The following is a 13,242-nucleotide window of genomic DNA, read 5'->3' as shown; positions in this document are numbered from 1 at the left end:
TTCGTATCTTCACTATTGCCCAGTTGAACCTCATTATTCGTCTACGGTTATTTGACTTTCTGTATCCTCCTTCTAGTGTACCACCCCCCCCCCCCCACCCCCTGCCCCCGCCCCACCTTCCCTCGTTACGGCAGGGTTTCACCGTAGAGAAGCATATCCTGTATAATAATTCTCCCTTTCCCTTCTAGTGGTCTTCATTAGGCTTTTTTTTTTTTTTTTTTTTTTTTTTTTTTTTTTTTGTCGAAAGGTATGCATTCCGTATTCTTTTTGTAAATGGTACTGCAATAACTAACTGCTTTTTTTTTTTATAAACTTTACATTTCTTATTACACTAAACGATTTGGTCTGGTTAATTTTGATATTATCATTTGTATTTGAAACTCATCTCGCAGTTTGAGAACTTTCTCTCGTCTTCTTGAGAGAGAGAGAGAGAGAGACAGACAGACAGACAGACAGACAGACAGAGAGAATATATTTCCCTTAAATAAATATTTTCTTTAGCAACATCTTGGAGTTTCCTGAAGTGGGTTTTAACCAAAAAAAAAAATAAAGAAAAAAACAGAAAGAGAGAGAGAGAGAGAGAGAGAGAGAGAAGTTCTCGTACGAGCATCGACATTTTCTCACGAGTATGTCGCTACGTCCATAACATCAGCATATGCTTGCTGACAGACTCTTCCGGTCTTTGGGGGAGGGTGGAGGGGGTTTGTGATGGGGGTTGGGCGGCCAACCGGCTAAGGACTTGTCTGAGCGAAGGAAGAGGAGCTTCCGGAAGTGGGTAACTGGACCAAACCGCAAGCCACCTACAGGTACCTACTACTCGCCGAGATGTTTTCCTCCCCCGGGAGGAGTTATGTAGGTTCTTTTCTCTCAAGCATTGGTTAGACTCATCAGGAGGGTTCGCTCTTTATGCGTTCCGTACCGACTACGAACGTGGTATCCGTGTCGTGGACGCGTATGCGAATGTTTTTCTCTCTCGTAGGTCAGGAATTCGCTGTAATTGGTCAAGTTCACACCAGATGGCAAGGTGATTAATGGCTGGTTACTATTTTATGGTTTAAGGGGAAGAACTATACAGAATTTCATATGTGCGTATGAGGGTGTTTCTCCTTTTGTGTATGTTATGGGCACTGAAGGGTTGGACATATTTTAAGTGCTGTAGTCATAACTTCATCTCTTGCCGAGTATATATGTTTTCGGAGGACCGTGCAGGTCATCGAAAGCTTTCTGCTTTGTATTTTAAATAACAATCAAACAGACATATTGTTGTGGATTTACTTTTCCAATGTAGTTATAATCGTTGTTAGATTAAACCAGCCTTGTGCTGGCACGGGCTCTTGCTTTTCAGCAGCCCGTAGCAAAGTTATTGTACTGTTTACATGCTCAGATCTTTGTGTTACTTGACTTTGGCTCTTATGGAAGTAATTTTGCATTTGATCTCTCTCTCTCTCTCTCTCTCTCTCTCTCTCTCTCTCTCTCTCTCTCTGGATGCGAGTTCTTTACCGTTGAAATCACAAATCACACTTGCTACGTACAACCGTGCACACAAATACACAGGATAATGGTTTCCTTTGGATAACTCGGATTCCAATCATCTTAAGATTCAATCTCTTCTAGTCATTTCAAGGAAGAGATAATTGTAAAAGAAGCATCGAAAAAAAATTAGTATTGGTATCATGTGAGTTTTAAAAATATCGCAACTTTACATTTAAAAAGGAGAAGTCGGTTTTAAATTATACTTAATAATTCGAAATAAGTTACTAAATCCGTAAACAAGTATAATTAAAAGTATTTAATCCTGTCCCTACTAGAATAAACCGGACTGTTTCAGGATTTTATAAACTGTCACGTCATCGACAGTCGGTAGTACCTGATCACGCTATGTGGTTCGATGTTAACCATTTGTCTCGCCATCTGAGAAGCGTGTAAAGAGTCACTCGTCTAAAAAAATCTATGTCGGGATTATGTAGAGAGATGCGTATGTCCATTGTGGATAAGATGCTGGGTATATTGTTGCCACCGTGGGCGCAATATTACCAGCGATGGCCTGTGAGTATATGTTAGTAAGCTAACATTCACGATAATCAGTCGTTATGCCTAAGGTATTTGATGCTTTGTGCGATATATGGGCTCTTAGAAATAGAACCGCTGATATTTTATTAAATAATTCCTTAATGTAATTATGACGAGTGATTTGTAGATGTAGAATTAACTAAACGGTGTTATCTCGTCCTCTTGTGAAGCTGTCATCTCATCAGATAACTCCTACGGGACTCCGATCTCCTCCCCCTCCTCCCCCCACAAAAAAAAAATCAATCAATGAACATTATGTTCCTGATCTAACTAGACACATTATTCAGCGTCCAATTCTAATCGGCCTAGCTCCCCTTTTCTTGTGCTCTGCCCTAGCTTTTTTTTTTTTTTTTTTTTTTTTTTTTGCGCCAGACCTGTGTTCAAGTTAATGGTCATCATCCGGATCTTCTTTGAACATATGGACGAGAGGAAAAATCATTTTCTAGCGACAGGAACAAGTGGTTTTAGCGCTGCACCTGACGTCAAATGAGGCCGGTAATAAAAGTAAGAATTTATGACGATTGAAAGTGACTCGTACGATGAAGGATGTAAGTGCAATGATTTTTTTCCCTAGATGAAAATATTTGGAATTAATTTTTTTTTTTGATAGAATTCTAGGGTAAAGAAACGTTCCAGACAAAGTGCAAATCAGTCTATGCGAAGTAAAGATCAACCTCTTTTTATTTATACAAATATAAGCTAAAGTGGGTAGATATGTACTAGAATATAATGAAAAGAAATGAACAAGAAAACATATTGAGAAGAAATACAGGTGAAGAACAACAGCGATTATGTTCTTAAATCAAGAAGGACAAACAGCGTTCAAACTGTTCCGTGTGTAACTAAGGGAGGAAAAGCGAGGGATGCGATGCTAAGGAGTTTCACCGAAAAGTAGGGGGGAGAAAGTTCGTTCGTGTTTGAGCGCGTGCGCGCTGCTACGCGAGTTTACTATATGGTTCGTGAGAGCTTATGTCCCAGAGAAGAGGCCCCCTGTCCATCGTAATGCCTCGGGAAGAATGTACAAAAACTCGTCTCATGCACTGTCTGCCTTTCTTCTTGGCCATCCTCATTGTGTTTTTTTCGTCGCATCTCTCTCTCTCTCTCTCTCTCTCTCTCTCTCTCTCTCTCTCTCTCTTCTTAGGTCTCACTTCTTCATAACCCTCTCCCACTTCTTTATATTGTTCACCATCGTCTTTATGTCTCCTTTTCTTCACCATCATCTCTCTCTCTTTCTCTCTCTCTCTTCTTCGGTCTCGTGCGTTCTGTATAATCCTGGCTCTCATTTCTTTTCATTCTTCACCATCGTTATTATTTATCTCTCTCTCTCTCTCTCTCTCTCTCTCTCTCTCTCTCTCTCTCTCTCTCAATTTTCCGTAGAGCAATTACATACAACAAACCACCGTACTACATGGAAGTCCTCATCACCCCGTAACTCCCACGGTGGGGCTGGTCATCACGACAGTTAGAACACCAGACAACGAAACGAACTTTCACCATTATTGTCCTGTTGCAACAACATCTTCACTCTCCCCGTCACATCAGATGTGGCTTTCGCTGCTTCCCACTTTCCCTTTCGGCTCGTCTTCATTGGAATTATTGCCTGTGTCTTCTTATCACTTTTCAGTTTCGTAATTAGTTCCTCCGGATGCTTCCAATTACCCGTTAATTGCGTGTAAATCCTTTTTCGTTTATGTATTTTTTTTCTTGAGTTATTTTTGTAGAATCCAATATTTTATTAGTATCTTTTTACTTTTTACCAAAATCAAGTTAAAATTTTGATGCAGAAATTTTATATCAGATAACCCAATTGTAGAATTTCAATTGTTATATCCATCTCCTGAACCGTTTCGTTTTCTAAAACAGTACAGTTGAGCAAGTTAGCGCAAGAGTCCTTTAGATCTCAGTAATAAGCTTTTTATGTGCACAAGAGAGCGTAGAAATAAAAAAAAAAATATAATGGAAGGGTAGCTAGTGTGTGTCATGAGAGAGAGAAAGGAGAGGCTTTTTTCCCCACTGGTCATTGTTCATATAATGGATTGCATTGCAAAACCCGACAGCAGCCATTTGTTTTGACGAAGGCGAAATTTTTCTTCGGTGAAGTCCTTTATGGTTTGTTGCCGGCATACTTTAATTAAACTCTATTGTGTTTACAGTATCAACAGGATGATTGTGTCCTGAGTCATACGTAGGATATAATAGAGACAATCGTCTGGTGAGAGAGAGAGAGGGTATACTGGATCTATTAAGTAATTACTTTAGATCGCCGTTCCTAACCTTGGAAAAATATTAGATCGCAAATCGACGTTTCTTGGCAAGGAATACTTATGCCAGAGCGAGTCTCCGACCCATAAAACCCGTGCAAGTGGTCTGTGCTAAAAGTTAATTTACTTCTGCAATATTTTTGGATGTGTTGTTAATCTAATGGAATTAAAACTATATAAATGTTTAAACAGCGAATCTTTCTTGTATGCCCAAGATGACAGAAATAATTCATTGAAAATTAGGCAGTGTGCGAAATATATTACGGAGGAGATTTCAACAGAAGACAGATATTTATCATATTTTGCCGTATTCTTGCACAGTTACGCTGACGCTGTGGTTAAAGGTTTGGATATCTGACTGGATTCATAAGAAAGTCACCATCTAGACAAAGTTTTGAATGGAATCTTTAGAGCGCTATGTAAAGGCATTTATCATATCAATTTAATCGCAACCCAGGCTAGCAACAAAAAACTTTATAAAATATCGAGTATAAATCATATATTCTATACTCGGTGAATATAGTGTGTATGGTTCTCAGTTATTTCTTTTCATTTAAACAGACTCTCTTACCAAGGTCTGTTTAGATGAAAAGAAATGACAGAGAATCATATTCAAAATCAAGAATAAATGGATTATTGTCCATTGAAATATATACTCGAGATTTTATGAATTTTTTTGTTGGTAGCCGGTGTTGCGATCAAATTGATAAATGCCTTTGTATAATGCTCTAATGAATCCATTCAAAACTGTCTAGTTGGTGACTTTCTTAGGAGTCTATTTTGTCAAATGTATGGAGAAGTACTAAGACATTAATATTTACATCCATGAAGATCTGACGTTCAATTATGCAAATGATGACAAGTGTGAAATGCAAGTTATTTGTGAAAAGGTTTATAGTCGTGATCTGTGAACAGAACAGTACGGTCACGGAAATGGCTGCTCACGGAAATGGCCAGGGATCAACCTGAACTAAAAGCAATAATAAACAAGTAGATGTTATAGGGTGCGCTCCAAGTTTCCGTAGATGACATTATTTAACGCCTCGTTCCACTACTCGTAGTCCTCAGTGGCGTGGTCGGTATGGTGTTGGCGTACCACCTCGGTGGCCGCGAGTTCGATTCTCGGGCATTCCACTGAGGGGTTAGAGATGTGTATTTCTGGTGATAGAAGTTCACTCTCGACGTGGTTCGGAAGTCACGTAAAGCCGTTGGTCCCGTTGCTGAATAACCACTGGTTCCATGCAACGTAAAAACACCATGCGAACAAACAAACAAACAAACAAACTATTCGTAGTTGTCCAACTTCCAGTAGCAAAGTTGTGCATATAACTGTCAGCATCAGAAACAGAACAACAGAATAAAAAATAATGATTCCATTTAAATAAAAAAAACCTTAATTTTTTTTCTTAGGCATAGATTGATGGCAAATTACAGTTTTAATCTTAAAGCGAAAGAGAAAACGACAGGTTAACGAAGGAGAGAGCAAGCTGATGTCAAATGTGATTACGATTGGATGTATTCTACCCCGTGATTTCTTCCTTTATCGTTCTACAAAGCTGTGGGCGGAGGAGGCGACAGTTCGCATGAAAAGGAGATAAGTCCTCCCGTGACACCTTTCAAACTTTTTACTCTCAATTGCCTTTCAGCGCTGAATGACCTTACAGGTCCCAGCGCTTGGCATTTAGCCTAAATTTCATTCCTGTCCCCTTATGTATTTGCAGTCATTGAACGCGTATTTTTTAACAGTTATTCGAACGATTATAATTTTGATTCATGTTACCAACACTTTTTCCAACTGCCTTCATGAGCACACGCGTTTCAGAACGCGTGTGAAAGTGCAAGTCTTCGACAATTTCCATGACGTGTGAAAATGACTGGAGGTAAAACCATCATCACGAAGATCTCGCTTTTCTGCTCATCATTTGTAATTTTATATCCGTAATCACTCCAGTTTTCCAGTGTCATTAATGACATTACAGAACTAAATTTTTTTTTTATTGCACACAAATGTAGAATTGAAACGCCTATGACACGCAACCGGAAACTCTTAAACACACGTGAGTCTGAGGGAAATGCAGATTGAGAGATATTTACCCTGAATAGAAAGAATGGAATATTTTCTGTAGAGGAACACCTTTTAATCACCTGACTATCTTCGTATTGAAAATATGCTATTCGTGAAGGGTTAACTTTTAAATATGTCAAGTAGATTGTATAGATTAGATTAATCAAACAATAGGAATTGCGACAAAACAATCCTGAGTACCTCTCTCTCTCTCTCTCTCTCTGAGACATGTGTCTCACTCACTCAGAAAAAATTATTTATGAGTGTGCAGTAAGCAAAAAATACTTGAAGGATGCGTGATCGTTAACACCTGCTGTCGTCTTGGGGTTTCTCAGCTTCTCAAATGAAGATTCTTTTGCAGTCGAAAGATGACATGCACTTCCAAAGATCGATTCGACTCCTGGCAGTCCATATCTTTGCTATGTTCTGTATTCATAAAATACACTTGAGCACGAGTTTAGACAAGTAAAAAATGCACCGAAAAACTTAGGGGCCTTCGAGTTTTCTGTACAGCGTAAAATGAAGTCCGCCGAAAATAGATCCATCTTTTGGTGGTGATCCGCGGCCCCATGAAACTTTAACCATGACCCGGTAGTAGTAGTAGTAGCACCTCAGTGGCATGATCGGTATGGCCCCTGGTCTGCCACCTCGGTGGCCGCGAGTTCGATTCTCGGCCATACCACTGAGGGGTGAGAGATGTGTATTTCTGGTGATAGAAGTTCACTCTCGACATGGTTCGGAAGTCACGTAAAGCCGTTGGTCCCGTTGCTAAAAACCACTGGTTCCATGCAACGTAAAAACACCAAACAAACAAACATGGCCCGGTAGTGGCTTGTTCTATATAGCTGCCAGACGCACGATTATGTCTAACTTTAACCTTAAATTAAATAAGAACTATTGAGAGGCTAGAGGGCTGCAATTTGGTATGTCTGATGGTTGGAGGGTGGATGATCAACATACCAATTTTCAGCCCTCTAGCCTCAGTAGTTTTTAAGATCAGAGGGCAAAATGTGCGCACAGTAAAAGTGCGGACGGACAGACAAAACCGTAGAAATTGTTTTCTTTGACAGAAAACTGAACAAGAGACGCCCTGACGTTGACATATTTACGTATAGCTCCCATGAATTAGGACCTGAGATCGGCAGGTATTTCTCAAGTTAAGATCTCGATTAAAGTTATATTCCCGTAACTCAAGGTATGTGAAGATGTTACCCTGCTGCAAGGTACTCATCAGATTATTCTTTGGTATTTAATTCAAGTTACAATTGATCAGTATTCCGAATCATATTTGTTTACGTAGCCATTGCTAATACTTCCGTAAAACCCCAGTCCTTATCATCGATTTGTAAAGTTTAGAGATGAAATTCACCGTTCTGAAATTTTTTTTTTTTTTAAGCTTATTATACGAATTATTTTAGCACTTCTCTGGGCCTGCTACTACATAACAGAACTAAAAGAACTACTTCTCTTCAAGGAGACCAAGCCTCCATTTTTTTTGTTATTATTTTTTTTCTTTATTTTTTTTCGGTCATGTAGATTTCGAACTGAAAACTTGCCTGGCTCCTTGTCAACTTTCTCCCAAACGGCATATAATGAGAACAGTGACTACAGTACATTTGTCATTACCTTAAAGAGAACATAACGCTTGAATGGGAACCGGCGCATTTACATGATCACAAAAGTGCCATTTCGCTGACGCAGATGATTTTCTCCGCGGCCGCAAATGGTTGCCAGAGGAAGGAGAAGAAACGTTTTGTTAGGTGGTTTTGCTATTTGCCAGGAGAGGAGAAGAATGACTGGAAACTTGAATCATATTTCAAAGGGTCGATAGTACTAGGGTAGTAATTGGCCCCTGCACTACCGTGAAATGCAACTGACAACTGTAAGGTAAACATTTTCCTTTCTTGAAAGTTTATATTGGAATTGGCTCGTTAATTCGATTTGTTTCAGCAATGAAGTTGATATAATATTTTTTGTTACATTCTGTAAAGGTTTTGTTTCATCACTTACGGAATAAAGGGAGCATTATTTTCGCTTTAACCAAGATTTGTTTTATATAAATTCTTCCACAAGTAAAGAGAGAAAACAAACAAAGCAAAGCAAAAGAAATTTTCTTCGACCACGAAGACCCCAAACTGTGTTTTAGAAACCGAGCCACCTTCCTTGTTTTCGAGACCGGGAATTTGACCTTCGCCACATGAAGGGCACGCCACAGGACTGCGAGACGAATGAAGAGGCTCAGACCAAATACCCATCGACTTAATTCAACTTTCTCTCGAAATGCCGGGTGAACAACTCTTCGGCTTGAACCGTCCTCATTGTGGGCTTTCTATGGGAACGCAAATAAGCATTTCTCCGTAATTGGGGCGTCTTTTAATCACTACCTCTCTTCCTTCGAGAAAGTCTGCTGGCTTTATATTTATTTGGTGCAATAAAACCTTCTGGCAATTGCTGCTTCTGGTTGGAGTTCAAGGTTAGAGGGCAGGAAGGTCAGTCGCTAGTTATTGCTGAGAATTAGACCAAAATTTGTTATGCCAAGTTGATTGGAAATGTGAAATGCTTTAAGGATTTCAGTGCTAGCAAATTTTGCGTTTGTCGTGTCCTTTTTATGAGTTTCTTTACATTAAGAAATTTAGTAATTCGCACACACGCTTACATATACATACAAATGTGTTTATATATCTACATATAGTATATATATATATATATATATATATATATATATATATATATATTATACGTATGTGTGTGTGTGTTTAAGAGAGACAGAGAGCGTGACTTGTTTGACTCCTAGCTTTTCTTAAACCTTTACATTACCAACGATCAACGAATTTGATAATGAACTTTGCATGTATATCATTGCCATGAAAGAGAAACCACTCATCAGGAGTTTTTGCAGATTAACATTCATGGAATTATGGATTGCACAGATTCTCAGCAAAGACTATTGTACAGCTTTTCGACTGAATGATAATACTATCCTTGCGTGTGCACGAAGCTTGTTCCAGAAAAGAAATGAAACAGCTCGGTACATAGAAGGAATTTGTGTTATTCATTGATGCATTCATTGATGACACTGTTAAGTTGATTTTCCTTGCTAATGGTTCTGGTAGGAGGGTGGTGTCGTTAGAACACCTCAGGCAGTGCACAGTAGCGCATTACTTAAGGTTCTTTGCAGCGTCCCTTCGGTCCCTAGCTGCGACCCCTTTTATTCGTCGGACTGTACCTCTTTATATATATATATATATATATATATATATATATATATATAATATATATATATATATATATATATTCTCTTTCTTCCATCTTACTTTCCACCTTCTTCTAACAATTGATTCAAAGAGCAACTGCGAGGTTTTGCTCCTATTACACCTTTCAGAACCTCCTACTATGTCAATTCAGTTTCAGCGCTGAATGAACTCATAGGTCCCAGCACTTTGTCTTCAGTCTAAAATTCCTACTTTAATGGCGTCATAACATTTTACAATTCAGGGATATTTCTCTTCTAGTTAGTTTTCTGTACAGCGTTTAATCAAGGCCACCGAAAATAGATCTATCTTCCGGTGGTCTCGGTAAAATGCTGTATGCGACGCGACCCATGAAACTTTCAACCACGGCTTGATGATGGCCTGTCCTGTAGTGTTGCCAGACGCACGGCCATGGCTAACTTTAACCCGAAATATAATAAAATGAAAAATTACGGAGTCTTGAGGGCTGTGATTTGGTATGTTTGATGATTGGAGGGTGGATGGTCAACATACCAATTAGCAGCCCTGTAGCCTCAATAGTTTTTCAGATCTGAGGGCGGACAGCAAAAGTGCGGACGGACAGGCAAAGCCATCTCGATAGTTTTCTTTTACAGAAAACTAAAGAAGGAAAAGAATATGGAAGTTGTCCCTCCGTTGTTTGACAATGACGTTTGCTTATGCTAAGTACGGTCGGCGGCAGACGTCTCGTGTGAATATTCCCTTACCTCGCTTTCACTTTGCATCTGGGACCGAGTCAGATGGGGCTGATTTCTTCTCCCGGTAATGTCGGAGGGCTCTTTATTGAGGACGGATTGCGATGCTCCTTTCTTTGTGCAAAGTCAATATATATATGATATCAATATATATATATATATATATAGATTATATATATATATATATATATATATATATAATATATATAAAACACATACATATATATAAAACTTACGGCGTAATGGAATCACATATGAACAGTACTCTTGCTTTGGCAAGGATTCGAACTTGTGTGATCCACTCCGTCATCAAGAGAAAAGAAGTCCATTTCAACTGTCCTCCACGTATTCCTGTCGAATTTAGATTTTCATCGTATAGTTAAATCTACCCATCTCAACCAAGCCGAGTATCATTTTCACACACACACACACACACACACACACACACACACACACACATATATATATATATATATATATATATATATATATATATCTATATATATAATATATGTGTGTGTGTTTATCCGCTACGCCAGCAGATGAAGGGATCCGTTGTAACGGGATGTTTCCACACAGTGTTCCGGTCTCACCTGTATATATATTCTTATATTTACATGACATAGAATTCCCTACTTTCATTATTGTGTTTAGGATAAAGATTTCTACCCTCTCTATCTAATGACATCATTCTCACACTTGTACTTCTTTCAGAAGGAGAAAGTCGGCTCTCTAGACGTCTTGTTTTGCAGATTGGCCCTCGCGGTTATCTTGTCCGCATGCGCAGAAATGAAATGGACTGTTTATCTTCTGCGCGTGCGCATAAATTACCCACAGTAATGTTGACCTCAAATGGCTATTGGTTTTGGATGAATGTTTGTTATTTGTAAACAGATTGCAAGTTACTCGATTCCCTGTGAAATTCTTCAAGAGGAATTTAAGAATAGTAAATAAACAATGTTATGTTCGTTTGAGTGTAGGGAACGTTAAGATGGAAATAAAATCATACGAATAGAAGCACGTGTCATACTATTTTGCCCATTTTCATTATTTATAAGTACATTTCACCCCATTCTTATAATACTGTATGGGACAAAGACATTTCAAACGGATGAAATTAGGAACTGCAGCTATCATTTACGCGATTTCTATTTAGCTGGAGACATTTACGTGATTTACGAATCACAGACCTAACGTACACGACAGTTGCGTGAGTCAGCTCACTGAATGCGATTAGGAACTATTCAGAAGCTATTTTCTAACGTTGTAATGATAACAATTCATGTACTTACTAATGTTACTGAAATTGGCATGACGAATTGCATTTTTTAAGCGATTTGATACATTCACCAAATGCTAAGTGCTGAGCATTGCATTCGATGACAAAAATCATGGGAGTTACAATGAATGAGTGCTACAAAAAAAAAAAAAAAAAAAAAAAAAAAAAAAAAAAAAACAGAATATGACATTTTTATTTATCGGATTTCTACGAACTAAAAGAAAAACATTTGTGTCCACTGACATTTTAGTCTAGTTTATTTTAGCAAAATAAGATTTGAGCGGTCTGTCGCAAAATAGAAATTTAAGGACTATTGTATACTTGAAATATATAACGCCAAACAGAAAGCCTATTTGCTCAGCGTTTATCTTAATGCTTATCCGCATAAAAAGCTAGTGGCGTTGATTTTTGCTTTTCGTGAAAGGCAGATGGATATTTATGACAGTTACATATGTGCATAGAAATGATCACTTTCAGGTGACGGCACCAATTTTTATTTTTTCGTGTTTTCCCTCATCGGCAAAACACGCTCATTCATGGGGATCTGCACTCATTAAACTTTCCCGGTGATCGCTGACAATCACGAGAAAGATCACCCGTGCGCACTGATAGCACATTTGAATCTGCATGTGGTTTGTCCGCATGCAAATGTAGTCATGAGAAAGAGGCTTCTCGTAAAATCAGGCATCGAACAAAGCTTGTAAAACGGTGAAAGCGATGTTTAAAGCGATAAGTAAATGATACTCTTAGGAGCAGAGATCTAATGTGGACAGAAATCTTGGATTTTGTCAATCAGTTTAGTGCTTTCTATAGAAAAGGATACATGAACGCACACAAAATAACTAAGAGCCCCCGTTATTTTATAAACAGATTTAAAAGTGTGCGTGTTCAGGGGGGAGGTTCTTGCAAAAAGTAAATACTTCCTCTAAAATCCTATGAAATTCACAACGCAATCATTTCAAATTTGTAATGATTTTGTCACTGGTGGGTAAACCTTTGGGTAGGAATCCAGCTCTCTAGTTTGTAAATAGAAAACTGTTGATATTCAAAACGATTTTGTTACGATAATTAACATCGAAAGCTAAAAGTAACAATCTCCAAGATAAAAATGAGTACCAAGCGTTCACAGCACTATATCGTGTCACGGTTTTGCCACTTGTGCCTCAAATGATTAGCCGTTGCACCAAGATCTGACCATTTCACCTTTGTACATAAAAATGCGTTTAGTATCCTCACCCTCGCCATGGTTAGACAGCCTGTTTGTCCCGTCGCTTTGTGACGTCCTGGACTTGCAGTGCGTGTTGGTAGGGTGTGAGAAGACAGACAGGCAGAGGGAGAATCCGTTCAAGGGCCTGGCCGCCACAAAATAAACCTGGAGAGAGTCTGCTCTTCTCCATATATACCGGTAGCGCCTCCGTAGCTGCCTTCGCCTCCGACCCACCAACCGCCCACTTGACGTAGCGAAACTCTCCGCCCATATCTCCAGCGTCGGGTTTCTCAGTCTGTTTGCGTAGTTGGATTGTGTATTGTTTTCTTTCCATTGTTTACACACCGACAGAAGCTATGCATATAAATGCTTATAGACATTTACTGCTACAAGCAA

The 13,242-nt window shown here is 38.9% G+C and overlaps 1 protein-coding gene across 1 annotated transcript in view; it reads right to left on the bottom strand.

The window, feature by feature from the left end:
- Positions 1 to 12,998, bottom strand: part of LOC135223588 (uncharacterized) — a 29,268-nt gene extending 16,270 nt beyond the window's left edge. Inside the window, 1 exon segment of the mRNA XM_064262131.1 lies at positions 12,876 to 12,998. Within this exon segment, the coding sequence (XP_064118201.1) occupies positions 12,876 to 12,884 (9 nt within the window). The 5' untranslated portion in view covers positions 12,885 to 12,998.
- Between the last annotated feature and the right edge of the window lie 244 nt (positions 12,999 to 13,242).

This window comes from Macrobrachium nipponense, chromosome 10, assembly GCF_015104395.2.
Source record: "Macrobrachium nipponense isolate FS-2020 chromosome 10, ASM1510439v2, whole genome shotgun sequence".
In the NCBI taxonomy this organism is placed as follows: domain Eukaryota; kingdom Metazoa; phylum Arthropoda; class Malacostraca; order Decapoda; family Palaemonidae; genus Macrobrachium; species Macrobrachium nipponense.
The sequence above is the reverse complement of the archived record's forward strand: the minus strand, read 5'-3'. Positions and strand labels throughout refer to the sequence as shown.